The sequence below is a fragment of the Lindgomyces ingoldianus genome (genome assembly GCF_010093535.1).
Source record: "Lindgomyces ingoldianus strain ATCC 200398 unplaced genomic scaffold BDR25scaffold_57, whole genome shotgun sequence".
In the NCBI taxonomy this organism is placed as follows: Eukaryota; Fungi; Ascomycota; class Dothideomycetes; order Pleosporales; family Lindgomycetaceae; genus Lindgomyces; species Lindgomyces ingoldianus.
In genome coordinates this window covers 261,072-287,919 of record NW_022985218.1, presented here as the reverse complement: position 1 = coordinate 287,919, position 26,848 = coordinate 261,072, and the positions used below count along the sequence as shown (strand labels likewise).

The 26,848-nt window shown below is 48.8% G+C and overlaps 11 protein-coding genes across 11 annotated transcripts; 6 read left to right on the top strand and 5 right to left on the bottom strand.

The window, feature by feature from the left end:
- Positions 1-516: 516 nt before the first annotated feature.
- BDR25DRAFT_272889 (uncharacterized protein) lies at positions 517-3,471 on the bottom strand (the record flags this gene model as incomplete). Its single annotated transcript, XM_033687334.1, has 3 exons — positions 517-956; positions 1,028-3,018; positions 3,105-3,471. The coding sequence occupies 3 exons, from the start codon at positions 3,469-3,471 to the stop codon at positions 555-557; spliced, it is 2,760 nt and encodes a 919-aa protein (XP_033540515.1). The 3' UTR covers positions 517-554.
- Positions 3,472-4,056: 585 nt separating this feature from the next.
- BDR25DRAFT_347152 (uncharacterized protein) lies at positions 4,057-5,056 on the bottom strand (the record flags this gene model as incomplete). Its single annotated transcript, XM_033694236.1, has 2 exons — positions 4,998-5,056; positions 4,057-4,836 (listed from the first exon to the last, which is right to left on the bottom strand). The coding sequence occupies exons 1-2, from the start codon at positions 5,049-5,051 to the stop codon at positions 4,057-4,059; spliced, it is 834 nt and encodes a 277-aa protein (XP_033540514.1). The 5' UTR covers positions 5,052-5,056.
- Positions 5,057-5,426: 370 nt separating this feature from the next.
- Positions 5,427-6,464, top strand: BDR25DRAFT_383547 (retinol dehydrogenase 12; the record flags this gene model as incomplete). The annotated part of the gene is made up of 1 exon (XM_033697830.1): positions 5,427-6,464. One exon carries the CDS (start codon positions 5,427-5,429, stop codon positions 6,462-6,464), a length of 1,038 nt encoding a protein of 345 aa, XP_033540513.1.
- A 627-nt stretch (positions 6,465-7,091) lies between these two features.
- Positions 7,092-9,166, top strand: BDR25DRAFT_362656 (uncharacterized protein; the record flags this gene model as incomplete). Its single annotated transcript, XM_033696603.1, has 14 exons — positions 7,092-7,265; positions 7,330-7,366; positions 7,399-7,505; positions 7,594-7,668; positions 7,705-7,926; positions 7,954-8,036; positions 8,147-8,197; positions 8,246-8,258; positions 8,296-8,445; positions 8,474-8,509; positions 8,563-8,735; positions 8,768-8,879; positions 8,913-9,063; positions 9,087-9,166. The coding sequence occupies 14 exons, from the start codon at positions 7,092-7,094 to the stop codon at positions 9,164-9,166; spliced, it is 1,464 nt and encodes a 487-aa protein (XP_033540512.1).
- A 171-nt stretch (positions 9,167-9,337) lies between these two features.
- Positions 9,338-11,403, bottom strand: BDR25DRAFT_245146 (glycoside hydrolase; the record flags this gene model as incomplete). Its single annotated transcript, XM_033685878.1, has 3 exons — positions 9,338-9,757; positions 10,381-10,436; positions 10,494-11,403. 3 exons carry the CDS (start codon positions 11,401-11,403, stop codon positions 9,338-9,340), a joined length of 1,386 nt encoding a protein of 461 aa, XP_033540511.1.
- Positions 11,404-11,412: 9 nt separating this feature from the next.
- BDR25DRAFT_397103 (uncharacterized protein) lies at positions 11,413-13,031 on the top strand (the record flags this gene model as incomplete). The annotated part of the gene is made up of 12 exons (XM_033698480.1): positions 11,413-11,433; positions 11,487-11,589; positions 11,626-11,712; positions 11,764-11,829; positions 11,859-11,944; positions 11,995-12,101; positions 12,134-12,151; positions 12,187-12,288; positions 12,326-12,375; positions 12,455-12,504; positions 12,564-12,704; positions 12,782-13,031. 12 exons carry the CDS (start codon positions 11,413-11,415, stop codon positions 12,878-12,880), a joined length of 930 nt encoding a protein of 309 aa, XP_033540510.1. The 3' UTR covers positions 12,881-13,031.
- Positions 13,032-13,341: 310 nt separating this feature from the next.
- BDR25DRAFT_383545 (uncharacterized protein) lies at positions 13,342-15,484 on the bottom strand (the record flags this gene model as incomplete). Its single annotated transcript, XM_033697829.1, has 5 exons — positions 13,342-14,254; positions 14,302-14,465; positions 14,516-15,150; positions 15,199-15,297; positions 15,349-15,484. The coding sequence occupies 5 exons, from the start codon at positions 15,482-15,484 to the stop codon at positions 13,342-13,344; spliced, it is 1,947 nt and encodes a 648-aa protein (XP_033540509.1).
- A 3,602-nt stretch (positions 15,485-19,086) lies between these two features.
- On the top strand, positions 19,087-19,539 carry BDR25DRAFT_245134 (uncharacterized protein; the record flags this gene model as incomplete). Its single annotated transcript, XM_033685877.1, has 1 exon — positions 19,087-19,539. The coding sequence occupies one exon, from the start codon at positions 19,087-19,089 to the stop codon at positions 19,537-19,539; it is 453 nt and encodes a 150-aa protein (XP_033540508.1).
- Positions 19,540-20,281: 742 nt separating this feature from the next.
- Positions 20,282-22,775, top strand: BDR25DRAFT_307690 (MFS general substrate transporter). The gene is made up of 7 exons (XM_033690886.1): positions 20,282-20,886; positions 20,995-21,153; positions 21,338-21,370; positions 21,430-21,457; positions 21,509-21,750; positions 21,799-22,225; positions 22,291-22,775. The coding sequence occupies exons 1-7, from the start codon at positions 20,473-20,475 to the stop codon at positions 22,509-22,511; spliced, it is 1,524 nt and encodes a 507-aa protein (XP_033540507.1). The 5' UTR covers positions 20,282-20,472; the 3' UTR covers positions 22,512-22,775.
- A 172-nt stretch (positions 22,776-22,947) lies between these two features.
- Positions 22,948-23,893, top strand: BDR25DRAFT_307689 (uncharacterized protein). Its single transcript, XM_033690885.1, has 4 exons — positions 22,948-23,065; positions 23,167-23,213; positions 23,454-23,507; positions 23,600-23,893. The coding sequence occupies exons 1-4, from the start codon at positions 23,009-23,011 to the stop codon at positions 23,754-23,756; spliced, it is 315 nt and encodes a 104-aa protein (XP_033540506.1). The 5' UTR covers positions 22,948-23,008; the 3' UTR covers positions 23,757-23,893.
- A 134-nt stretch (positions 23,894-24,027) lies between these two features.
- Positions 24,028-25,310, bottom strand: BDR25DRAFT_307688 (N-terminal nucleophile aminohydrolase). The gene is made up of 6 exons (XM_033690884.1): positions 25,163-25,310; positions 25,092-25,113; positions 25,023-25,035; positions 24,891-24,969; positions 24,469-24,812; positions 24,028-24,412 (listed from the first exon to the last, which is right to left on the bottom strand). The coding sequence occupies exons 1-6, from the start codon at positions 25,163-25,165 to the stop codon at positions 24,136-24,138; spliced, it is 738 nt and encodes a 245-aa protein (XP_033540505.1). The 5' UTR covers positions 25,166-25,310; the 3' UTR covers positions 24,028-24,135.
- Between the last annotated feature and the right edge of the window lie 1,538 nt (positions 25,311-26,848).

The following is a 26,848-nucleotide window of genomic DNA, read 5'->3' as shown; positions in this document are numbered from 1 at the left end:
GGGTCCTGTAATAAAAGTAAATATGGCCAAGATATATAGCATCTCTGGCTATAAAAAGATAGCACCTCAACTTTGTTCCACTTCTTCGTGCTTCAGCGGAAGTTGATACATCCTTGTTCGAGGAGAATCCTTGGCCCCCCAAAAATGCATGAAAAGTTGAGTGATGTTTGGACAAATAAAAGTACCTTGCTTCTACGTGAACGGTTGAATTCTGACGAGACTTACACGCGGAAATAGAGGAACAGTCTCGACGTACGTAGCAGTAGGACAACTTACACATAAGTTCGGAGTTTCATAATACACGGCCTCCAGTCCCGAAGCATTTTCATGATCAGTCGGGGGTGAAGAATCTCGATTGAGCATTTCATGGTATCACTCCATCGCCTCAAGCATGATGGTATCCCCGAAAACGCCGCCTTCAATCAAAGCTCCTGACCTAAACTCCTAGAGCGCTAGACATCCTTACTCCGTCCGTTCCGACAGGGGTTCAGAAAGAAACATTCTCCCTGCTTCCGCCCTCAACCACCCTTCCAAAGTGGAAAACCTAGACACCACTAACTACCAAACCCCTCTCCAACCCCACCGCCCACAATAATTCCCCCCTCACCCGCTGAGCTCAACCTCGCACACAAACTCAAAAACACCACCGTCTCCGTCGCCGCAAGGTAGTTCAACGTATCTAGCAAAATCTTCAAATGTCTGGCAAAGTTCTCCTCATACTTATTTAGAATATCGAACATTTTGTCTACGCGCTGGGGATCGTATACGAACTGTTGCGACTGGGATTTGGAGTGGCGGTGAGAGGTTTGCAGAGGTTTAGAGGCGGTGGATGCAGATGCTGAGGTGGAGGTGTTTGCGGGGGCGCAAAGGTCCGGGTCTGCGGTGATGAGATATCGGGAGAGTGAGGTAGTGAAGACGGCGAACATAGTGCAGGTGGACATTATTTTGTTGTTGATCTGGTTGGATTAGTATATGTTCTCTGCCTGCCTAGCTGTACGGGAAGAAGAGCAGAGGGGAGGAGACTTACCCGCAATAGCTTCGAATTGGTCAACATGCACTCCTTTAAGCACGTCGCCAGAAAATCAACATGATCCTGCATAAGTTCATCCACGGTTCTCTTAACATGCGGCGTCTCACCACCACCTTCATCCTTTTCTTTGCCCTTCCCTTCTTCTTTCAAGCGAGACATCAGCGATACCCAATTCGGCTCGATGACTTCCGCGGTGCAGTAGTAGAGCAACTGCTGTACAAACACAAGCATACGTGCTCTTAGAGTCCATGCTTTTCGTTTCCAAAGCTCGATGCGAGGGTTTTTGGAGCGGTGTTTCCATGCTTCATGCTTACCCTGTTCGCCCCAGCATTCTACAAGACTCGTTTCCAGATGCCGTAGACTGAGTAGATATCTGAACAGCAATTGATACCGTGTCAAGGTGACCCTGCTCACAACTAATGAAAGAGGGAATGGCATAGCATAATCAAAGACCAATGCCTGGAAGCCTGTGATATTGGTGTCGTCCGTCACTGTAGCCGTGGTTGCGGGGGTCAGATAATTTGATATTGACCCCTTTTCAGCAGCATCTTGGTCCAAACCGGTGACATTGACAATCTTCATGAGCCAATTCGTCAGGCCTGTTTCATTGATCTGCACTTTGACGTCCTCTTTGTACGGATCCTCGGCGGCGACCGAGCCAGGCTGTCGTAAAACAATATCTAGCAGAGATTGCAGCTTTCCGCTGTTGACGTTCCGTGCTGGTTTCTTGAGCTCGGATGCGCCCAATTCAAGGAAGTAGGAGAAGAAGTCGGAGCGGTCGAGGAAGAAATAATGCTTTAGAGATCTTAATCTCGCGGGGAGTGCGTGTGTTGTTAAGAGAAGGTTGAAAAGGGAAGAGTTTGCATATGCGTATGCGGAATTGACGTTGTCCAGGAATCGGGGGTCGTCAAAACTTGTAGGGACGTCTTGGACGACTTTACTAACGTCTACACCGCCGCATTCGCGCACGACGTTGAGATATTTGCCAGCAAGAAGCACCTTATCTTTCACACCGTCAAGTTGTGGAGGGACAAGAGCGTCTCGGATTGTGTAACGCTTCTCCCAATATTCGTCCGTGTAGTCTTGGTCCAGCCTCTCCCTCTTGATACTCCTCTGCTCTTTGATAAGAAATTCTGCATGTGGGTCTTTAATTCCACCGTGATGTAGCCACTCATTAAGCATGGACATGTATGGTCTGCTCGCTTCGCGTAAGAGAGTTGTAAGCAGGGATCGAGCTGCAGGATCACCAGACATCGAGGAGAGCCGTCTTGTGACGAGACCAAGAACGCTTCCACCTTTGCAAATCTTTTTGCTGGTAAGCTGGACATTGCCACCTTCTCGTAGCGACTCCAGGATGCCTTCGATGTTATTTGTATCGTCAGCTGAGTCCTCCGAGTCTTCGTCTTCTAAAATTCCGTTTGCCTTTAGTAACTCAATCCCGGTAGTGTACAGCTGGAATAGCATATGGCTCGTTTGTTTAGTATGAAGATTGAGAACGTGCAGGGTGAAGGACGTATTCGTCAACATCTGGTGCTCCAATTGCGCCATTAGAGTCAGATACTCCTTCAGGAGCCGCCGCACAGCCGCACACAGAGCATGATTGACGGCGCCATATTCTTCCCTACTCAGCACCTCAACGCACGTTTCTACGGCAATGTAATGAGTGGCCATTTTCAACATGGACAACGTCAGATCTCGCAAGCTAGGATCCAAGCCAGGAAGGATGCGGAATTGAGGTCCAACGAGCCGCTCTTTCTCCTCGCGTGGATTGTATGAATCAGCAAAGCGGATGTACTGGCCTTCAAATCCCATGAAGACGAATAGCAAGTCCTCGATTATGACCATCTCCTGTGTTTCGAGTGACAATTGATTTAGCGGTCTTGGTTGTACTGAGCCAGGAGCGGTCGAGGCAAGAGGAGGGATCGAGATGCGCGTCGCAAGGGGTGCGGTAGTGTGAGGGACAAGTGTAGCTTGGGGTTCCCATGATGCTATCTGAGTCAGCTTCCGAACGACTCTCCTCCACCGAGGACTTCGCGACTCTTCCATGGTGCAAGTTCGTGAGCGATAAACATACTTGGGCGTTCTTCGGGGGGTTTTCGCGCAGTCGCGGCGGTGGTAGACGCCCTTTCCGCCTGTCGTGCAGGCTTCTCGGCGCGACTTCTTGCATTGACCCTGCTTTCTGACGAATGCTTCAATGGGCTGCGCGTCCTTCGAATTTCCGTCTCCCGCTCCCGCACTTCTTTCCGCTCTATTCGACTTTCACCTACCGTGTTAGTGGCAGATTGCTTCCTCGCGTGCGAGGCTGTTGAGCTCCGGCGCTCATTCTCTCCCATGCTTGCGGAAGGAACGCGGGGTCGCGAGGAGGATGGATAGTTAGAAGCGGCAGGACGCCGCTCAGCAGTATATGAGGACTTCAAATTCGGGGGTTGACGAGAAGACATAACTGCAGCAGTGGTGCTCCATAGGTTGCTATTACGTTTGTTTGTATTGTTTGTGGGCGGACATTGCGCTGCAGTGAATTGTCCCCCACTCAACACGCGTTCCCTGGTCGTGTCATGAATATGCGCTAACCGTATTGGGATATCACGTGCCAAATCTCACAAAATCAACCCTCCTGCTGAAGTAGCCGACTGTGGCAGGAGATTCTTTCTTTTCGTGAAATTCCTCCCCCTTGTGGAACTACAAGTCCACCGTCGATACCGCTCAAGAGAAACAAACATTAGCATTGTTGAAAGACATCTCGATCACCACTTCCTTCAACACCTGCTGTCAGCGAAAGTAAATGCCTCTCATGACCTGTTCATGAATTATCAGCTACACATACACGGCAAAGCAACTCTATTCAGCTGTGAGAATGTTCTGTTCCCAACTTTTGGGCTAGTCTCCAAAACTAGTCCCTCTCGTGAAACAGCAGACCAAAGAAAAGGGTATCCTTGTCGTCAATCCGCTTTGCACCACACGTCCCTTGACCTCATCGATTACCATCACTCTTCCGTGCCGTACAGCCTCCCCCGGTAAGTCTTCTGCTACCTCCCCTTCCTCCGCGGGTCTCGGCTAGCATCATAAGTGCCTGTTACGGCGTTCCCTCCACCGGTCACGTTTCCATTCCCACTCACATTCGCCGTTCCCGTGCTATCCATACCAATAATGCTGGGAGCGGACATACGTCTTGATCTATCATGCGTCTGGTGTGGCACGCCACCCATTTCTAAATCTGCCAGGTGTGTAGAGAGTGTCTCTGGAGCAGGGAAGGAAGGACTAGGGTCCGTTCTGCCCGTCTCGACATCCACGTTGGCATGAGCTCTCGGATGTGGCGGGGGCGGGGATGAAGGTATTCGCCTCAGTGCTGCAATTGGAGAAATAGGTAACGTACTGCTCGATGAGAAGGCCTTTGGATTCTTTTCTTCATTCTCCAATTCACATTTCAGTGCTTCGTACACAGCTTTCACATTCTCCGGTAACTCTTGTGGAGATCTCGCCCGCCCCCTCTCTTCGCGACTTTGTCCTCCTTCAAGTGGCAGAAACTCTGGCGGATTCTGGTTTGCAAGATACCGCTGGTGTGGAAACAAGGGTGCTTGCGCGGCCGCAGTCGACCGGACATGTGTATATGACCCGATACCTTGAATTGATGCAGGCCCTTTAGACTTATCCCACGGTTTCCGTATGTGACTGGTGATCTGGTTGTTTATCCTAGCGAGGCGTGCGTCGGGTGGAAACTCAGGAGCAACATAGTCAGGGTCTGGAGGCGCATAAACGCCCAAGTAGGTTTGCGATGATTGAGATTCAACATTCACGTCGTCTCCAGTCTACATTAGGCGTTAGTGTATGATTTGCTAGGAGTATTCCCGGTAAGATTCAGGTCGCAGGCAGGATCACAAAATGTGCACTCAAGAGCAGATTTCTGAGGCAGGAGGGCGATTGGAGCTTGGGGTGGTAGATGTATCAAGTGGTCTAGCTTTAAACATACCTGATTATTCTTGCCTACGTCCGGCATATTGGACGTTGGTAGCGGGATGCCCATTGCCCGCGGTGAAGAGATGGGTCTGGGTGCTTACTCGGATCGTTATCGATAACGATACATGCTCCTCTCAGCGTCGCGCTAAGCCAGACCTCCTTTCGCGACGTAAAGTCAACGCGTCATCATGGCACGGCATCATGTGCCTAGGCACATGTATTTTGATATTAAGGACGCCACTATTAGATCATGGAATATGGACTCAAGACGTCATTATGGCGAGAAGATCGAGAATAACAACCAAGCTAAGCATCAGGGACCGACCAAAGACGGAGAGCAGCGCCCATTTATTAGCCTTCATTCCTATATCCACGGGTAGAGCATTCACTTCTCCTTATATTTCATATTCGATCTTGAAGTATCATTTTCCAACGCGCGAACATGCAAGCTGTCCGAACCGCCATCGCCGAGAACCTCGGAAAAATAGTCCCAGGTCATGAACTCGCGCCCAAGGACTCCCAATTCTCTCTCAGATCTGTGCCTGATCTCTCCGGCAAAGTCGCCGTTGTAACCGGAGGATCTGAGGGCATGGGTTATGGCTGCACACACACCCTTCTCGCTCACAACATTTCTAAACTTTTCATAATCTCTCAATCGTCCGATATCGCCTCCGATGCTATTTCCGCAATCAAGAGCGACATGGGCGATACTGCCGCAAACAAAGTCGAGTGGATGCAGTGCGATTTATCTGATTGGGAACAGGCCGGCAAGACTGCTTTCAAGATTGCTGAAAAGACTGATCGGTTCGACATTTTGATCAACAACGCAGCGAGAGGAATTATGACTGCACAGTTGGCGAAGAATGGGGTGGATCTCCATATGGCAATCAACCATATAGGCCATGTGGTCCTCACGAGCCATTTGTTGCCTTTATTGAAGGAGACGGCAAAGAAGGGGGATCGAGTCCGGATTGTGAATTTGGCAAGTAATGTGCATCAGTCAGCGCCGAAGGGGACCAAGTTTGAGAGCGTTGAGGAATTGAACATGGATTCTGGACCTATGGGACAATACGCCCGGTCGAAGCTGGCAAGTATCTTGTACTCGAAATATCTGGCCCGTCACCTCACTTCCCAACATCCCAATATCCTGGCAAACGCAACGCATCCAGGCTTCGTAGAGACGCGGCAATCGACCGAGCATATCCACGAACCGTATCCGCTCGGAGGGTACGCGATGAGCGTTGGACTTGCACCGTTCAAGAAAACGCAATTTGAAGGCGCGGTGAGCACCATGTTTGCGGCGACTGTGGTAGACAAGAGCGGCTTGTATATCTGCCCGCCGGCGATTGTGGAGAAGGGGAGTGATTTGGCCAATGACGATGCGTTAGGAGAGAGGTTGATGGATCTTACGTGGAATATTGTGAAGGAAAAGACGAAGTCAACCAGTGCAGACAAGGGCTGTCCATTTAAGGAATACTGAGATGTATGTTGGGGGGAACCTACTCAACACTATTCTAAAAGATCCAGTCCCTTGAATAATTTGAGAGAATTCAAGAGGGACCTAAATGGATGCAGGCCTCTAGTACATCAGATACTGTTGTTTTCTGCATACATTTGCCAATATGCAGCAGTGGTGACGATCAACGATGGGTTCATATTAACATCTTCCGCAATGGTTCCGCGCAAGCACCCGCCAGCTATTCTATAAGATCAACCTTTACGTTGTGAAGTAAAAAAATTAAGAAGAATTCACTTGCAAGCTAGGGGGCTTGTCCGCAATATCTGTTCTGTGTAGGACACGTACTGTTTCAATGAAGCCTCCTACCCACCTAGAGTTTACATATATTATAGCCTTGCACAGTAGTGCTGAAAATTCAACTAGTTTGCACACTTCTTTGGTGTTCTTTAGTACGCAGGCGGCAACAAACTCTCCCCAGCATAATGCCCATTATTGTATCCTAATGCATACTAACAGTCTTATATTTGCAAACTCAAGCTAGGATAAAGGCTTTCCCGTCCGACTACAATTACCGCCTCGACTTCTCCTCCTACTTCCTCCTACTTCCTCCATAGCTTCGGATTCAGCTTCAGATAGCAGAGCCCAGGCATGACCACCAAGCAATACGACAACAACATGCCAATACACTTCTCATGGATTGGTGTTTCTCACGCCTCTGGTTGGCATGGCCAAGAAGTAGAGCGACACTCTACTAGGGCACGCGAAACAATCGAGCCAGTGGCTTTCATGTATTGTAGTCTGCGAGTGGCTCAGGTGGAAGAGGTGTCTTGACGAAATGAATACCTAACTTGAAAAGGTAGTGCCGGCTGGGGGGTGAGCGCACGAGGACGTTGTATACTTTTTTGCTGGACTTGAACTGGCTAGTTCTTTTCGTTCATTCTGCTCGAACATGTAGTCAGATTCAAAAAGCTCAACGAGTACCGCCAAATCACACCTAGTAGGTCTAAGTATTTTCGTCACTGCCACACAATTTTCGATATTACCCTATCTTTCTCTTCTAACGTAGAGAGTAATTTAGGAAGGAAATTTGCATTGCATTCGACTTCTATCTTATTCCAGCAAGTAGTTTAACGGATGAGCTCTACCCTAGTATTGTTCCTCACTAGGCAATACTATGCTGTATTTCTTGGTACTATCAGCAGGACTTCTCACAGTAGCTTCAAGAGTAGGAGGTAGACACTGTTGGATTCAGGCTTGACAGCGGTCACTTCAGCTCAGCTACAATCACTGCCCGCACGCTCTGTTCCATGCACTTGACACGAACGCCACCACGTCGCGAAAGGTACTAGTACGAACTGTCAAGCCCTTTGCTTTTACTTCCATAAGCGCACGCCGCAACTCATGTCCACGACTACCGGCCATGCCACTAACACAATCACACTTTCATCAAGCAAGGAAGCACCGCGTTGACCAAAATAATTGCGTGACCTGAGAGTGTGTGGATTTTTAGCTGGATTTTTCACGGAGGTGGGATAGTGGGTTTGATGTGGATTGCGAATTTGGATTGAGAGTCAGGTTAGGGACGGCACGGAGGTGGAAGCTAGGTGGGGTATAAGAGACATGCATGTACGGAACGAAGCTTACCTTATAGGCAATAGGGAAGCTGCAGATTGCTCCTATTCTAATGTCCCGCCCTGATATAGCTTGGTATCCTATTATCTTGCAGCTGGTTTCCTGCTGATTACTGAATTGCAGTTGATAGCAAATCAGACCCTGAATACTGATTGATTTACGATAACTAGAAATATTAAGGTCGTATATTCTCTATATAGTAACGCTAACTCATTAGAAGCGCATGCTGACTATGAAACCTGGCTTGCATAGGATCGATATCGACATATTAACTAACATGAGTCCCAACCGCCGAATTCCAGCTTACAATCAAATCGAAAACTACAACCTGCCGCTTAGGAATTCAATAGTGGCTCTCTTCACAACAAATGTGTGACTCCTTACAAGTGGAGAGAAAGAGCTGTTGGCATTTGAACCGGGATTCACCAAGCTTCGTTTGCAAGCCATTCATATAATGCCCATTCCCGAATGAACTATATCCTGCAAGGAAATCATATCAGCATTCTTCGAATTGCTTACACGTCTTCATAGCTTTTTTCTGTTCTCATATCACCCATGTCCCGAACCCAAGCCAAAACTACAAACCCTCTCCTACTCCAACTCATCCCCCAAATACGCCGCTACACTCCCGCCGAAGTCACTCTTGCGATTTCTCGGTGGGTAAGTGATACTCACCCTTGCCTTACATTCAGAATTATCCAAGAGATAAACCAACGAGGGTGTGGAACCGGCGTAGCGCTCATAGAAAACTTTCTAGAACGGCGGGGCTATTTACCGCTGATACATATGCAAGATATGAGAGCGGTGGGTGGTGTTGTTATTACTAACGCTATACAGGAGATGGTTTTGGAGGAGGAATCAGGGAAGAGAGATTTGGAGAGAAAGTTGGAAATAGAGGTGAAGAGTGAGTTGGAAACGGAGATGGAGGTGTTGGATTTGAGCGAGCTAGATTTTGATGATGGCTTTCTCTTCATAGGCGACGGGGGATGTGAAGAAGAATGATATCGCTAGCTGCATGGTACGATAATGATAAGAATGGGTTTGAACCATGGGCATTGAGGGAAGTAGGAGAGGTCGAAAGGAGCACATAATTCTCAGATCAATCCTCATACGAAGGACATCATCAGAACGAAACGCCCTTCAGAAAGACATTACATTAGGTTCAGAGACATGAGCTTATCCTTTTCGAGACATACCAATACAACCATATTCTACTACCATCACACCATTGCCATTAACATTCACATTAACCCAAATTCCTCTCATGAAACAGTCACCCAGAGTCCTATTGCAGGCTCTTTCGTCTGGAAGTATTGCAGGTCCAGTCCTCCAACTGAGTCCACCTGATATCCCACCTTCTTTCCAGCCTCGCATGGTGCACTGCGAATTACTTTCCCAGAGCCCAGATTCAGTTGATTGATGGTACCGATCAGTTTGACGTTGCCGACTTTGTTAGCGCTCGTCGTATCCTGAGCTGGGTTCTGAAGCTGGAAAACACTAATGCCTCCCGGAGCCCACATGCGATAACCAGACCACCATTCTTTTGTATCTTTGGGCAGAATGAAGATCACGTTGCAAGTCTTGCCGGAATGTTCAGGAGGGATATCAAAGTTGAAAAGCGTGGATTCTCTGGGAGAGATGCGAGCAACATAATTGTTTCCAACGACTTTGTCAGGGTTGATCTTGTCAATTGGAACGATGAGGCTAGGCGCTTGGTTAGGTCCCGAGAGATCGGTGGGAACTGCAGTGACGGTCGGGGGAGGCATTTCAGACAAAGTTGGTGTAGGCGGCAACGGGGGTACAGGTATTCCGGAATCGAATAGTGTAGGCCTTAGTTCTACTGTGACAGTGGGTATTGTTGGAACTAGGGAATTGGAGGGTGTCGATATCGATTCGAATGAGAATGTTGGTTCCGGAATGATGGCGGGTAGGGATGTTGCGATGCTGTCAGTAACGAACAGAGTGCCTATGCAAGTCAGTTGAAACTGCTATACCAGCTGGGTTCGTTAAAGATTCAATTACTAGTACCCGAAATCAATGAATCTGTACTCATTGGCGTGTCCATAACGCTGCTCGTACATGCTGAAGGTGTCTTCGTAGGTCTATTAGCCCCCTCAACCCAAGCTGCGGGCCTCCCCACCCTGACTGAGGCGAGGTGCCATGGTATGTGATCACAGGGACCGCAGTGTTTAGGAGCCGGCAAGATAGAAGAGACAATGAGCGAGACGATTGAAATGTTGTATAGTAGTAAGAGGAAAAGAGGCGAAAGAGTGGACAAGAGTAGAAATGGGAAGAAAAAGCTTACAGGGGAATTAAGGCACGACAGGTCGAACAATGGCTGCAAATTTTGGAGATCACCTACTGGAAGAGTCAGCACGAAAGAGATCAACCCTTTGAAGGCAAGGGCAAAATACTTACCTGCAGGTTTAATGCCAAAACTCACAGCAGGAGATCCATATTGCGCATCTTGGAGGGTGTAGTAGTATAGATTGATCCCCTTACTAATCAGGCTGCAAGTGACGTCCTGCCAGTAGATTTGCGCGTTTTCCACACTGGCAACTGCTAGGTTCATCTGAGGACCTGACACCGGCCAGCCAGTTTCGCTTACCCATACTGGCTTTCCCATAGCAGCCTTGACAGTGGCATCGTATGCGTCGTAGAATGTCTGGTTAGAGTTTCCTACGCTGTTCATCATCGTCTTCTGAAAGTACGGGTACGTATCGACGCCAATGAAATCGACAGCTTCGATGACAGGTTTGTTGGAAGTGTTGACATAGGCTGTCCAAGTGTCGACATGGCCAACTGGCTTTCCTGCAAGGGCAGTGTTCCGAATTGCGGCACGGGTCTGCTGGATATAGCTGACAAGCGTGTCTGGAGAGGCTCCAGGTCCGTCATTGTTCCCAATAGCGATGGGCGTGAGGCGGTAGAGGTCTTCGCTGCCCACTGCGATAGCGACGACAAGGTCTGTGAATGCGGTGCCATATTGTTGAATTGCACCCTGGAGCGCGGCTATCTGGTACGCAAAAGCTTGGTCTCCGGCGGATGCCCATATACCCAGGAACAAAGTAGTCTGGGTGTTGATAGCTGCGGGAATGGCTTCAATAATACCATCTGTCGTACTCCACTGAACCATGCTATAGAGCCGAGCGCTGCTGAATTGGCCATTGGTATTGGGGAGTTGTTTGGCAGCGTTGAACTCATATTCGAAATCAACCTGGTGTTTAGGCGTTTCATCATGGAAGAATGCGCTGTAACAGAAACCAAGGAGTGCTGCGTTAACTGTCGAGAGGGCTGCTGCCGAGCTGAGCATTGTCGCCAAGAACCGCATGATACCAGGATGCTAGGGAATCTTAGGAAAGTGGAAAGGGAGCCAGAATAGGTGGCCGGATTAAGTCCAATTAGAGTGGGTAGGTCAAAGTCAAGAAGGTGGATGGGAGAGGAAAAAGAGCCTTTCAGCACAGAATGAGGAATTTATATGCAACGTCGAGCCTGGATTTATTGACAAGGGAAAGCGGTACCTCTGTAGTAGGAACGAATGACGACGCACCAGAAAGCTGGTGCGTATGCGGGGTTATTCCTAGATTGTGGAAGGTACAACGGATGGCCAATCTCTACATACGCCCGCTAGGTATATTCAGTTAGGTAGAAACGTTATTTGACGTTCAAGAGCTAAGATAGAGCATATAAGTGACGTTCATGCGTGTGTCTAATCCACTCTATTCTGGTAGACACAAAGCTATCCTATGTCAGAAGAGTGAGGGATGATCCCGAAAACTTGACAAGCTACATTACGACCCCTCTGGCACGAAGGAACCTTCGAGTCCCTATACGCTATCTTCGAGTATTTACATGCACATGAAGGGAAGGAAGTGAAAAGCTAACATCAGAATGAAATCTCATGTATCATAACATCCCGCAGATCCTCTCTGACCAAAAAGAAGACCTCAATATTGCACGCGCCAGTACATTTACAAAAGCAGATTTTAAAATGTGGAATTTCTATGGACAGCGGAATATCTGGTATTCGTTCTCTAGAATGTTAGGACTCGCGGATTGAGACATGGGCCTCACCCACCGTTTCCTCCCTGTACTAGTTGAACATTGAAACTAGGTTCATAGAAGAACGACCTTCGTGTCGTCTGCGGGTGGTCGTGAGTGGATTAGAAGTCGAAGTAGATGACCCAGCTGTTGATAGCACCTCTCACTCAGTGGAGTCCCGGAGGGAGCGATAATGTTTTCCGGTGCGTCAGTTTCTCGATGCTAAACAGCAAAGAAAAAGGAATAGAGTATGCAAACCATCGTAAAGACTAATATGCGTAATTGTATTTGGGGCATCGGAACATAATATCGTAGACATAGGCAAACGAGATGTGGTCCAGGGCTCCCAATAATGTCCTATCACTACCGTGCACTAAACCCGATCCAGAAAGTCCATCAACCATGCACGTGGCACTCCACAAAACTTCATCCTCTCTCCACCTTTGTCAGATTCCACAAGACAAGATCACACAAACTTCCCAAAGAGCCGCTTCTATTTTTATCTACTTCATTTTTCGGGTTGTCTCAGTCTCGCTCGGTCTTCACTCAACACCGCCACCCCAGCCCTCCGACCCCAATCTCCTCAACCCCGTACCCCTTACTTAATCCACGCTATCCCGCCGCAAAAGCTGCTTGGAAATTGAGATAATGTGACATCTTGCTGACAGCCCCCGATCAAGGCGCTTTGTTCAATGCCGACAGATACGATCACCAAGTCTCTAAAAATACGCATCCCATCATGCCAAGCCGTTGGGGTCGGTAAATGAGGAGGTCCCTGAGACATGAAACATGCGACCCTCCAAACCATTTTTGTTGACCGAGACGTTCGGAGGTTCGTGTTGTCCTAGGAGATTAGGAAAATCGAAATGCATCGAAGATGTGTCGTATCTGCAGGTACAGATGCAAGGAGAGGAGCATGGATTCAGGGGAGGACGAACAGGATGATGAGGTGATATGCTTGGTTCGACATCTTGGGACAGACTTGGTGACTAGAATCGCCGAATCAGAGCAGTAAGTTCTTTGGAAATAGGGATCGCGAACGAATCTAGATTTGGAATCAAGGAGCGAGAGAAGTGTGCAATTGAAAGAAATTTTAATCGATGCGAGGGCTTTTCAAAGTCGTGCAATCACATGACTGATGTATAGGAAGTGTAAATCATACAACTAAACTGCTGTGAGACTATACTAGACATCCTAAATGCCAGCTAAGGCAATACTTCGCAAATCATTAGACCCATTTCACGACCGTCGTCTTCTTGTTAGGTGTTTCCGGGTCCGAATCTACCGAGGAACTTCTTATATTTGATCTTCCCAAAAGTGCAGGAGTAGGCACCCTAATAATAGGCACTCCCCATCTACCTTCGTCTTGAAAATTCGTTGTCGGCAGCTCTACTGCGTAAGTCACCGCATTACCTCTATCTGCCTCCGCCAGCAAGGCGTTATTAGGGAGCTCATACCGGCATTCCGTTCCTACGGCTTCGTAAAGCCGCTTCCCATCTGGGGAAAGCTCGAACCTGGGTTTATCATCTATTTCCACAAGGGGGCTGGAGCCTCGAGATGAAAACCTGGAAATATTGCGGTGACGTCTGTACATCCATGTGAGGAAGCAGATGCATGCAATAAGAACAACTCCCGCAATTGAAGTACCGACAATTGTAGCGACCTTGGTCTTGGAATCAAAGCCAGAGCTCCCAGGGTCGGGAGTGACAGTGTTGTTTACCGGGTCATTAGAATAGATTCTGTTTGTGCTAATGATTTGGCCAAGTTTCTCGCTTGCCCATCCCTTTTCAGGGGTTTTAAGGGTGGCATTTCCCTTTGGCGTCCCACCGATTTTAGCGATGATATTGTCGCTGAGGACGTATGGATCGTCGTTTGCATGGTAGATGCTTCCCCACCTTATGGAAGGAAGATCTAATATCGCCACACTCTTCTTTTCCCAATCACAAGAGTTTGGGTTTTGATCGTGCCCACCGACAGTCAGCATTTGCCGTTGACCGACGTGATGGCAGGTATGACCCCAGCGTGGAGTCTTGCCACTAAAATAAAGGATCCAGGTAAATGAAGGGAGAGAAAGGACATAAATGTCGTCGTAGTAGATTGTTCCGTTCGAGGCAGTAGGATCTTGACCTCCATACAAGTATCTAGGTCGCCGTTAGGAAGAAAGCTGCAGCAAATGTAGGGAACTTACATATTATGAGACGAATTATCCGGCGCCGACACGATGATAGTGCAGAAGTCTAAGCGAGGAGGAGGGATTTCTCCAGATGTAGCTTGGGAGTACCAGGTACCGTTTTTCGAAGGATTTTCCAAGTACGAAGCTATGTCAAAGACATCGACCGTATCAAGACCCAGCTGTCATAGTTAGCGATAAGGGACGCATGAGCTCTGGAATGAAGACTTACCAATCGGCCTTTGTCCTGGGAGGTTGTAACCTTCTTTCCGTCGAACACCTGGCCGCTAAAAGCAACAAGAACACCGTTTTCACCAACTCCGGGAACATATTGCATACCCCCACCCACACGTGGTTGATAGTTCTTAATCCCTTCAGTTGATGCGTTTCGGGAAGTGTGCTGCACCATATCGATGACAATGATTCCATCCAAAGTTGTTTGGACATCACCATCGTATAAAGTGCTCGATGAGGTACCGTTATCCATTCTTCCGTTAAGGTAAAAAGCCAAACCTTGATCAGGGGCCTCAGCAGCTGCGCCATAGCTTGGTGTCCATGACTGCTTGATATCGTACTGGTCCCAAATCTGGGTGTTGTTGTCGAAGGACCAGAGAGAATATTGGTCCAAGTACTTGGCGGAGTAGTAGTTTGCGTCTTTGTTGGGGAAGGACTCGTTTCCCCTAAACTGGGTGCCACCGTAAGTGTAGACCATAGAATCATTCGAGGGCCCTTGATACATCGTGCCTCGGATGGAGTGACGAACGCTGGTTCCGGTCTTCGGATTAGGTGCCTCTTCCAAAGCAATGGTAGAAAGGTTCCCCTGCCAATCCCATGATGTCTTGAGATCCACTTGAAGGAGGAACTGGTCTGTAAATTCGTCAGCGCGACGCGTATACGAAGCAAAGGTGGACTTACTGTATCCTAGGGTGTTGTTTGTCCAGTCTGGCTCATGGTTTGGGGTGTTGAAAGTCTGGATTCCGCCGTGAATGTAGAGCGTGCGGTTTTTGACCACCGCTAGAGCCGATTAGCTACCATATCCTACGTTAGTCAGTCAAGACCACTCACATTGGTGATACCACCGTTGACAAAAATATGTTACTACATCGTAAGGCTGCCATACAGATGGAATAATGTCTGCAACGACGAGTGATGCGAGCAGATATAAGGTAAGTAGCCTCGAACCGATCTGGAGGGGTGACATGTCCAAATGCGGAAGGGGCGTCAGCTGAAGGAACCTGTGATAGTGGGGAGCAGATTGCAACCCTAGTTAAGATCAAGTACCAAACGAGACCAACTTGATGCTTTAATCCTTTCGGTGCAAGGCCAGCTGGTCAAACGATTGATATAAGTATTACCAAGAACCTCTAAAAAGCGAAGACCGCCATCACGAGCTCGTCTGTGCGCAAACGAGGTTGCAGACATTCGCCGTCTGTACTAAGCAACCCACTGCCCCCATGGATATGTCCCCATCGAATGGTGTGCAAACACTCGGACGCCAATCTCGAGCCACTATGCCCTTTACGAGGCCCTGCATTCTCCACGGCAGACATGCCTTTTCTGGAAGGGTCCTTCCCCCCACCACAGCTGCATTCATTACCAATCGCAGAGTGACAAGGTGAGTCCCCCATGAGCTTATTTTCCTCGAGTCGAGGGCGGTGCATAACTTCTGCGTTAGATAAGCATTCTTTGCTTACTCATATCATGGCCTCTCCGCTCGTAGTGGCTTCTCCAATATAAAGCAAGGATAGAGGTTTCCAGATACGGGAATTCGAGTCGATAGGAGATGAACGGGGGCGAAGCTTGGGAAGCCCCGGCGCCCTGTGGGCCTACGGCAACTAGAAGTGAGCGAGATGGCGCATAGAATAGCAGCTGAAGGCAGTCTTCTCCCTGGGGTATGCCCCCTGGTAGCATAGCGAGTGATGTGGAAATTGATGTGGAAACCTCACGCCTCTAAGGTGAACGGAAACTAGCATGATGGGACACATTGCGCGCTTTGATTGCAGCCAATGGATAACATTAGCGTCGTACGGTCCTCTTCTTTTGCTCTGGTTCTGGGGAGTTGTTGCAAGAACGAGCATTTTGGAGCTTGGCGGTGATGGCCTGAAAATCGATCTCTATCCGTTCCATGAAAGTAGGCGATGGACCGGAGACGCTGCTTTAAGACACAGTAAGCCCGAATGGTGCTTGGAAAACAAGAATATTTCATTCTTGACCCCAAAGTAGCATCCGCGGGCTTGGCACGCTTTAATTAGGAACAAGGAGCCGCACTTTGAACGAGAGCTGCGGCGGAAGCATAACCCCTCCACTGGAGAGGCGGCTGTGGGTTTCTTCCGGTGTATGTCCATATCAGTCGTGGTTACGCCGTGTTCGATAGGTATCCGCCCCAACCCCAAACGTTTTCTCGCCATCCGTCATTTGCGGACTCCGAAACATTGCCTCATTGCCTCATTGCCTTCTCTACGACCACTGACGTGGAACAGTAAATTTCTTTTTCCAATATAACCTGCGAAATTATGAAGCCACCTCTTCTTAATGCTCTCGAAGGCCGGCCACAAGTGGAATTGGGTGCTGCAAGCGCTGGGAAGGATTATCGGGGTGCTTTTCGGAACAATTTCGTGGAGACGGTCAGCGTGCCGCTCCATCCTTGAAGGGTTCCCCACTTCAATGGAAGAGCAATATCTTGGCTGGTAGTTAGAGAGGCATTTCTGGGGACTTGAAAGAAGCCGCAGCTTGTCTTCAAAGATGGGGGGCATTCTGCTTTATACTACTTCTTTTCTGTCATCAAGCAATTACGAGAGCATGATAGTACATCAATATCTGATGAGTAAAGGCGTGTGTTTCCTGAATGCGGGCCATCTTTGCGATTGAATCTAATGCAGTTCATGCTAGTTCCAAAATTGGCCGCCCCCGCGTGCACGGTTGTGACAGTGTTGAAGATATCCGTGGGTGTATATATATATACCGCGAAACCCCGAACACATCTTTAGAGTGATATTTTCGACGCTAGTTTGCTCTCTGTAACTAGAGGACTAGGCCATTTGCCGAAGCGATAGGTTTCTTCTTTGGTTTAGATATTATGCTACCGATAGTCTCTAACAGCTATTAATAGGCCCTAGAATATAAATATTTAGAGGAACGGGATCAGATTCACGGGCGATCCGAGCGTCGGACACTTTCTCAGTACCCAAACACAGAGTATCTCAAGGACTCTAGAAAGAGCGCAGCAAATGCAGATCACCTCATAGGTCTTTGAAAACCAACGTCACACTTTTGTCCTAACAATATTGTGTCAGGCCCAAACACTAGATCCGTGTTCACGTTACCTCCAGTAAACGGCTTAGCGGACGATATAATTTGCATGTTCTTATCCTCACAGCCGGTAAAACTTCCAGAAATGATGGTGGACGAGAAGCCATTGGTTATTGTAAGAGCTATGTCTGGCTTCTGGTAATTAGACCTTGATTTGATGTTAGTTGGTCTGAGGATAATAGAAGTAACTACCCTAAGTGATAGAAGTTCAAGCTGGGTCAAGAGTTCAGATGAGCAGCTCTTGCAGGAGTTCATATTATTTCCAAAATAAATACATGAAGCGGAGCACTCGTTAGCAGGGTAGCCAAACGCCGCGTGGCCGCAGAACGAAGTGCTTCTTGAACGGCCTGAGAGGAACATTCCTTCCGTGAAATCCTCCGGATATCTAGAAACATTGAAATGACCAATTGAAGAGCGAACTATTAACTATCAATCTGCCACATACTAACATATCGGTCTTTTACAAACCGTATAAGGAAGCATTTTGACCCCAGATTTCCGGACCGACCCGACGCTGACTGAGGCAGCAAACGCAAGAGTCAGCATCAACATTGAAACTGTTGACATGGATACGAAGTGTTTTGTTATCAGATGATGCAAAGTAACCTGCACACTTGGAGTCTAGGCAACCCCGAGAGGAGGGTTCATTGCGATCTTTCGATGCAACAATGCTGACAGAAAGCACCTCTGCATTGCTTGTTTCGCAGGCGGTTGGTATCAGGCGAGAAGGGCAGTCCGGGGCCCTGCACGCTGCCTGAAGGAGGCGTTCATAGCCTTACCAATTCTGCGCCCGTGTTTGGCTGGCAGCCGGCAGGTTGAGGGGTTTTGGCGATGGATTCGCTGCATGGCGGCGTTGGCCCGGGATTCATGAGCGAATCGTGCATTTTCCGCACACCACCATGTTGGAAAAGACGAGGCATTTCGCACGATGAATTTGATCTCAGGTGATACAAAAAACAAATTGCAGCGCGGTTGTTGGAAAACCGCACGCCTCAGCCTCCTGGGCTTGTTCCCGCGCCTCGGTTCAAGCTCGGTCGGTAGGAGTTCGGCTCTCAGATCAGGCGCGATCCCTGTCCCGACTTCTTCCTTTCACTCGCTGTGCGCAGGTCCAACGCCAGACGTCTTCCACACATCCGCGTCGTGCACATAAGCCTCCATCTTCCCCGCAAGTTGTTCCAGGTTGGACAGTGAAAAGCCTTCCAAATCCCCTCCACCTCCGCATCGTGCCTTCACCAAAGCTAGGTCAACGACGGTTACGTCACTCCAACGAAGGTCATCATCATCCTTGGGAACCGCGTGCACATCACCACAAGGCAACCGTTCTACATGAGTTCGATTCATAGATAGCTACTATACCCTCGAGCAAGAGTGTGAGTAGGCACCGTACCCGTCTCGACCGACCGCACAAGAAAGAATCTCTATCGAGACCCGCATACTTTAATGCACAGCGACCGAAAACGCGGTCAGTCCGGACGACGCCCTTCCAGAGACACCATGACCACCAACCGGCCCTTCTTCTCGAATTTCCTTGCAGCGTTTCGTGCCCAGTCGGCCATCCAGAAGGCCGCTACATCGCCTTCTCAATCCACATCCCATGCCTCCTCATCCGCAACACGCACAATAACAACCAAGGCTGGGCCGTCTTCGGCGGGCTCCACGGCTGCAGCTGTGCAAGCAACTGGCCAGTTTCAGCCAACACGGCAGCACACTGCTCCTTACCACCGATCGACATCGCCCACGGCAAAGGCATTCCCAATACCTGGTGCTTCGCGAAAAAATCGAAGAGGCTCGGACAGCTCATCAGAAGGATTCCGCGAGGTCATAGGATCAGAGAAGTGGTATATTGGTGGTCGTACCGCCACTGGAGAAGAGAAGTTTTACAAGCTGGGTATGGTGAAAAGACAACGAAGCGTAGACCGACTCAGCCTTGATAGGCTCAGTATATAAAAGCAGGCTGTAGTCAATATGACAGGCTATGGTTGCATGGATCGGCGTTTTGGTATGCATTATGCAGGTAAGATTTCTTGCAAGATTCGAGATTTTGAGACTTGGCGTTCAGACGGATAACTCTCAAGAGTTGGAAGGATATCGGGCTTTGGGGCATGAGTACATAACTCACTATCAGGCGTTGTCAGCATGCACCTACTGTATGATGGCACATACAATGGAACCTTCCCCTACAGAGACATTGATGAGATGTTCCCTGAACTATTGCAACAGGTTCGAAAAATATTCTTTATCCTTGTTCACGTTCCATTGAACGTATCACTATGCGACATAGTACCAGCTCGAAGTGAGACTCATCGCGTTATTGCCGTCCACGGGCGGTTGTCGTTACCAGCATGTGAATCCAGGCCCAGAACAGGGGTGGGTTAGCGGCTCGGAAACTTCGCTTCGACATCATCACTATTCTCGCTGCACACGAGCAAATTTACTTGACGGCGGTTTTCACCAATCATGCAACTAAAAACTTTCGGCACCATTCCGAAAGCAATTCCGCCAGACATTATTCCGAAGATATTCCCGACTCCGAGATTCGGATAGACCACCTTATCAGGCGGGGAATCGACTGCTCACCGGAAAAGCGTTCCGGGTATGACGGCAAAGAGACCTCTCAACCAACTAAGCTCTTTAAATGATGATGCACTAACGCAGAAGAGATGTGATATTCGGGTACTCTGCCACCTTAAAATCTTTGGCCATGAAAGGCTCTTGACTCACTTTCCTTCCAATATTTCTCGTTCCTGCATACACTTTCCAGGACTCTCGCAACACCCACTTTTATTGTCTTGTCTGAGTACAAGACTTCAACCCATATATTGACCTTCCTCTACTCTCTCGTCTGGCATTCTAGTTCACTGAGGCTTATGTTACCCCACCATGGCACACATCCCCTCAACTCGAGAGCCCAACAGCTCTCAAGTCAATGATTCCGAGAAGCAATTCACATCGATCGTCCCTGGAGAAGACCGATCGCCGCCGCTGGAGCCGACGATCTCGAGCATTAGCCACCATGGTATGGCCGATGTTCCATATGTAGTAACCGGTGATGAGGACGAAGTTTACAACCGGTACTCACCAAGCAGAAAGAAAGTTATCACTGCTGTCTTATCCTTCTGCAGCTTTCTTGCCCCTATCTCATCAACCACTGTTCTATCAGCGGTGCCCGAGGTGGCGGCGACTTATAACTGTGATGGTTCCATTATCAATGTCTCAAATGCATGTTACATGGTGTTCATGGGTCTTAGTCCATGTTTCTATGGGCCATTTGGAACTATTTACGGACGAAGATGGGTACGCAATTACCCAAATACATATATTCATCACATGCTATATTCCCCAAGGAGATGAAACATTGTTCGGGCCGTAGGATCAACTGCTCAACTAACTTCCCATCGTCAGGTCTCGGTAGGAAGTGCGGCACTGTTCCTCGCCTTCTCTATTGGAACAGCCTTAGCGCCGAATCTAGCATCCTTCTTCGTCTTCCGAATCTTAACAGCTTTCCAAGGCACAGCTTTTCTAGTCATCGGATCGAGCGTCATCGGGGATATGTACAAACCAGTAAGTACTCTCCGTGTTGGACCATTGTATAGAACACTACCGGAGTCAAGAATGCCCTTGATGCATATTACTAGGTTGAGAAAGTGTCCCCTGATATTGACAAGCCTCCCGTAGTTTTTTTTCGTCAACATACAGGAGGACCCCTCCGCTCTTTTCGAGAGTTACAAAGCTAACTGCATGCTAGATTGAACGTGGAACTGCGCTCGGCTGGTTCATGGTATTCAATCCCCCCCTAATTCCCGACCATTTCAAAGGCACGGTCTGACCATCTCCTAGTCTGGTACCTTGATTGGCCCCGCTCTAGGTGCCTTATCCTACCCACTCTATATTTAGAGGGATTGCTAAGAGATGTCAGGTCCCTTTATTGGAGGCATCATTGTCACCTTCCGATCATGGAGAGACATATTCTGGTTGCAGACTGCCTTGGCGGGAACTGCCACGATGCTTGTCTTCTTTCTACAGCCAGAAACTATTCACTACAAGCGTTCTAAGGAATTGGAAGGACTCTCTGGTTCCACCAAAGCTAGAAAGATGTGGCAGTGGCTCAACCCATTCCGAGTCATACGACTTTACCGCTACCCCAATCTTCTCACAGTTGTATGTCCCTCAACTTCTTTGACATATTTTGTACTGACCTCATTACAGGCACTAGCATCATCTTCCTTAGTGTGGAACATGTACTCTCTCCTAACTCCCATTCGCTACGTTCTCAATCCACGATTCAACTTGACCTCGCCACTTCAATCTGGCCTCTTCTACATCGCTCCCGGGTGTGGTTACCTCCTTGGCACTTTCTTCGGTGGCCGGTGGGCCGACCATATAGTCAAGAAGTACATCCGGATCAGAGGTCAACGGGTGGCTGAGGACCGACTCCGAAGCTGCCTCATCTTTATGGGCGTCATCATTCCGGCTTGCATGATTATTTACGGCTGGAGTGTGGAGAAGAGAAAAGGTGGTGTTGCACTCCTAGTGGTGATGATGTTCCTTCAGGGTGTCGCGCAGCTGTTCTGCTTTCCCTGCCTAAACACCTATTGCTTGGATGTCATGCAGAAAAGGAGTGCTGAGGTGGTTGGTAGGTCTTATTTTACCCTATAATTACCAATCTGCATGACATAGTTCCTAACCTCTACTCCATAGCCGGGAACTACATGGTCCGCTACATGTTCGCCGCCGCAGGCAGCGCAGTCTGTCTCCCCGCTATCCGCAAGATTGGCGTGGGTTGGTTCTCGACTATTTCCTCCATTTTCATTGTTGTCGCCACAATTGTAACCTACATTACTACGCTTTACGGAAAGCAGTGGCGCGAAACCGTCGACGCTAAGAACGCGGCAAGGAAAGAAGGCGGGAATCAAGTATAGAAAAGTCGTGTTCTGACGGGAAAGACGACCACTTCCAAGAGCGATGGTTTCTAGAACACTCTCTTTACCTAATGTTCGCGCCCAGGCGGAGACTAAAAAAGCGTATGCCGTTACAGAAAATATACCATGAATGTTGAATATGAATGTTGAATATGGTTTTCTTTTCAAGAAGCGAAGAGCAAATTCCATGCTTCAAACAGCGTGGTAGTGAGGGGAAATGCATATACCTAGATAGAAGATGATAGAGAATTCGATACGTTTGGGGGAAGATAACATAATATCCACTCATGAACAAATATCTAAGGAACCAGACTCTTAGACCGTCATCCACTTCCACCTCTCACCCCATGCCATTCTAATCCCGGCTTCACCCGTGCCCTGCCATTGGCCCGCCACCCATGGCCATCCCGCCAAGTCCCAACACCCGAGCCTCCAACTTCTGCGTCCCAGCATCACCAACCTCATTCACCACGGCATCCCAGCATACTACCGCAACCATGTCGCAAACGATCAAAACCCCATCTGCTTCCAGGGGCAAGACACCCGCTGCTTGGGTAAGCTTTCTCCGGAGCCATTGGAGCGTTCAGCCGGGTTTGGGAATAGCGGACTGCGGGATGAGGGACTTGGAGTGGGACATTAGCTAACGAGAATTTAGTCTGTGCGATCGGATTATAAGGCTTACCGGAGTCCTTTCGGTCCTGCGTACGTGTATTCCCGCTCTTTGTTAGATGTTAGATGGCGGAGACAGGGATGGAGAAGAGGATGTAGAGGAGGGATCCGTGGAATAAAGGATGGAAAGAAAGAGCTCCCACAGCCAGCATTGTTGGAGCGACAAGCCACCATGTGGAGCTACAGGCAAGCCCGGATATCGCCAACGCATACGAGTAGAAGAACCGTGTGAATTCGCATCAGACTCCCAGCTAATATATATCCTCCCCACAGATACAAAACTCAGATGAATTACCACGGCATCACCTCCCGGACACTCATGAAGTAGTACGTTTACCCATCTCCATATCCCACCCCATTCCACTCCTTCCCCTTCCCCTCCATCGAACGTACCATCCAGCATCCTAACTCCCTCACAGCGGCGTCCTCGCAGGCGGATTCGGCGGCGTAGCCGGTATCTTTGCGCTCTTCTTCTTCTCCGAGGTTCCGCGCGTGCGTATTGATATCATGCAGAAGATTCCGGTTATCGGGGATTACTTTGTCAAAGAGATTCCGCCGGAAGATAACCCGTTCTAAATATCACGGTATGGTCTGATGTGGCATACTCTGGAATGGGAAGTGGGGTTTGGGAATGGGAGTGTACTATAGACGACTGAAAATATGCGTCCGCTGAGGACTGTATAGTATGCAGAATAGACTTTCTTCAACTCGAAGTGTGGTGTGGGTGTGTGTTCATTGAGAAATTGAGAAATTCAGCCGTTATCATGTTTGTGATAGCTGAAGCTAGCTATGCAATGCACACTCTTCAAGTCTGTTGAGGGTCCGGATATTGGTATTGAAGATTCTCTATTTTGTATCATCGGGCTATGGGATGCCAAAAGTGGCTTGATACCCCATCATTTCGCATGTCGCTCATCTACCATACCGGTTGGCTTGCACTTAACCCACGCAGCTTCTAATTTGCAGGTAGTCTCCCTACAACCTGCTCCATCTGTTCGTCGGTATAGATCTTGAAACCATCGTTCTTCGTCACGCTCGCTAACTGCACGTTCTTGCTATCCAATTTCTCCTCCATGACCTGCTTGAGCGTCTTGAGAACGAGGACTTCGGCCTCAGGGAGAGTTAGAGACTTGTGGAATTCGTTCTGGAGTTCGGCTTGAGCGCCTTCGGAGCCGGAGCCAATGGCTTTGGCGTCGTAGCGGTAGAAGGTACCAGAGGGCTCAGCGTGGTAGCTATACAATAAAGTCAGGCTTACAAAATACGCTTACGGGAGAGGATGTGGACATACAGACTTGGGCCGTCTTCATCATATCCTGCAATCAACAGCGCCACACCAAACGGCCTTGACATTATGCTCTCCTCTCCTTCCGCACCCTCACCAAACCTCAGCGCCAGATCACATATCGCCTGGGTACAGCTCTCAACCCGCAGCGGCTCGTTGTAGTTGAAGGCGTGGTTTTGCGACTCTACTCGGGCATGCTCGATCATACTCCGGGCGTCGGCCTGCAGACCCGACATGGCGCATCCAATGTGTCGGTCAATCTCGACGATCTTCTCGACAGAGCTGGTTTCGAGCAGGGTGGATGTTACTCGCTTCTCGACGCCCAGAATTACGCCATCGCCCGTAGCTACCTACGCTCTGTGTAAGCTTATGTGTTGCTGGACTGCGAGCCGGCTGTTTGGCGATGTGGAGCATGAAAGAGTACGCACGCCTATTGCTGTTGAACCGAGCTTGATGGCTTCTAGAGAGTATTCGACTTGGAAGAGGCGGCCTTCGGGGGAGAAGGTGCTGCGAATAGGTGAGCTTGAGGGGATTGTGCGAGTAGTGGCTAGACCGCATACTTGATACCACGATCTAACGGGCGGCAGTCAGCAAAGAGTAGTCGATTTCTGAGTATAAAGAGAACATACCATATTCACTTCGCGCTATGAACTACAACAGTCAGCAAATTGAGCTCCGATGGCTTCAAGCGGGTGCATACCATATTGGTGAGTGTGCTGGCGGAGAGTGAGTAATGGCAGGGTGCTAGAGACTGCGCGAAGAAGGCTTAGGGTGGTTGAGGTGGGCGCGAGATTCGGCGGCTTCGTGGGGGAGTAAAGGCGGCTTCCTGGTGTTGACTACGAGCTTGAGCTTGAGCTTCAAGGCAACATGAGCCGCGTAGAAGTTCGAGCTCAGAGCAGATATGCCAAGCCGCTAGCCCAATCCATCTACACCTGTGGATCACCCCCCCGCTCCCTACGACAGACCTACAGCTACAGAGTATCCTTCAAGTAATATCAGAGTACCGCATGTTAGCACATCCTGTGTATGATAGGATACATGAGATCTGTTTTGGGAAATAATTATATATTCTCTCAGCGGTCTCGGTGAATCCCGGCACAGGCTGGGCTGTCACAATCCTATCCGTCATCTGTGACAAGCGCCAACATTCAGTAATTCTGCCGTTGCAAGACTTCTGTAGCTTCTTGCCCGCCAGCGTCCGCCATTATGATCTCCTTCTCCGACCTGTCTCCGGAGCTCATTGAGCACATCGTTTCTTTTATTCGGACTAGCGTGACATGATCACATTCTGCCTGGTCTTGAAGATGCTGTACACGACTACTTGCCTCCCCCTATACCACCATACCGATCTTAGTATTCGATCTCGGAACGCTCCTCGAATCGACTCATTCCTCTTTACCCTCCTCTCCGATACCATGTGTGCCAAAATACGTCAAAACGCTTCTACTTGGCTTTTTCAAATTATAAGACTAGACCATATTATCTGCCATAACTTGCGATGGCGTAATACAAGAATTTCCTTCAAATATTTGCAGAGAAACCGCGTATCGGGCACGACCAAAGGCTCCATGGATCTACAAGCTTGAGCCGTTTTGGGGTATTGCTGCTCTATTATACTTGGAGCTACCATCGCTACATCATCTGGAGATTACAGACTGTGACAACGATGCCACTGAATTTCTTTACGGAGTTCTTAATATGCTCGGCTCATTCGACTGGGGGATACATGAAAAGCCACTATGAGAGTTACCCCTCTCCCGCTTCTCATCAATGGAGGAAGTTTACTGCAATGTCGAGACAAACACAGTCATCCGATACCCAAATAACGTTCGACCGCCTGATAGAACTACTTTCTTCCCCCCCCCTAGACTTCGGAAACTGGAATATACTATTCGACAGAATAGCCCGGCCTTCCTCATGGGTAAGGGGGTATAAAGCTCGCTGTTCCATGCCCGCTCCCACTTCACGAGTATCACCACCATCATGATTCGTACTGCAAGCTTTATCCCCTGCCGTCTCAGTGGGATTCTCTGGGGTACTCCCTAGCTTCAAGCCTCCCTAGCTTTAAGAACTGATTTGCGAGATAAACATCGATATGCGCGATTTAGCTAAGCCCGATATTGCATACCGTTATCTACTCAACGACATATTAATTGATGGATCTTGGTTAGACCTTAGTAAATGAACGAAGCATCTTACATTAGCGAGAAGACGCCTAAACCTCTGGTTGTCGACATTGAAACTTATGATTCGACATGGCTTTCCTACGGACAACCCTACCTATCAAAACAGTTTCAGGGATATTTGGACCTTACTGGAATTGAATAACTAGAAACCTTCGAGATTCCAGTGCCATGCATCACTGGGTACCCACTTTTCTCTATTA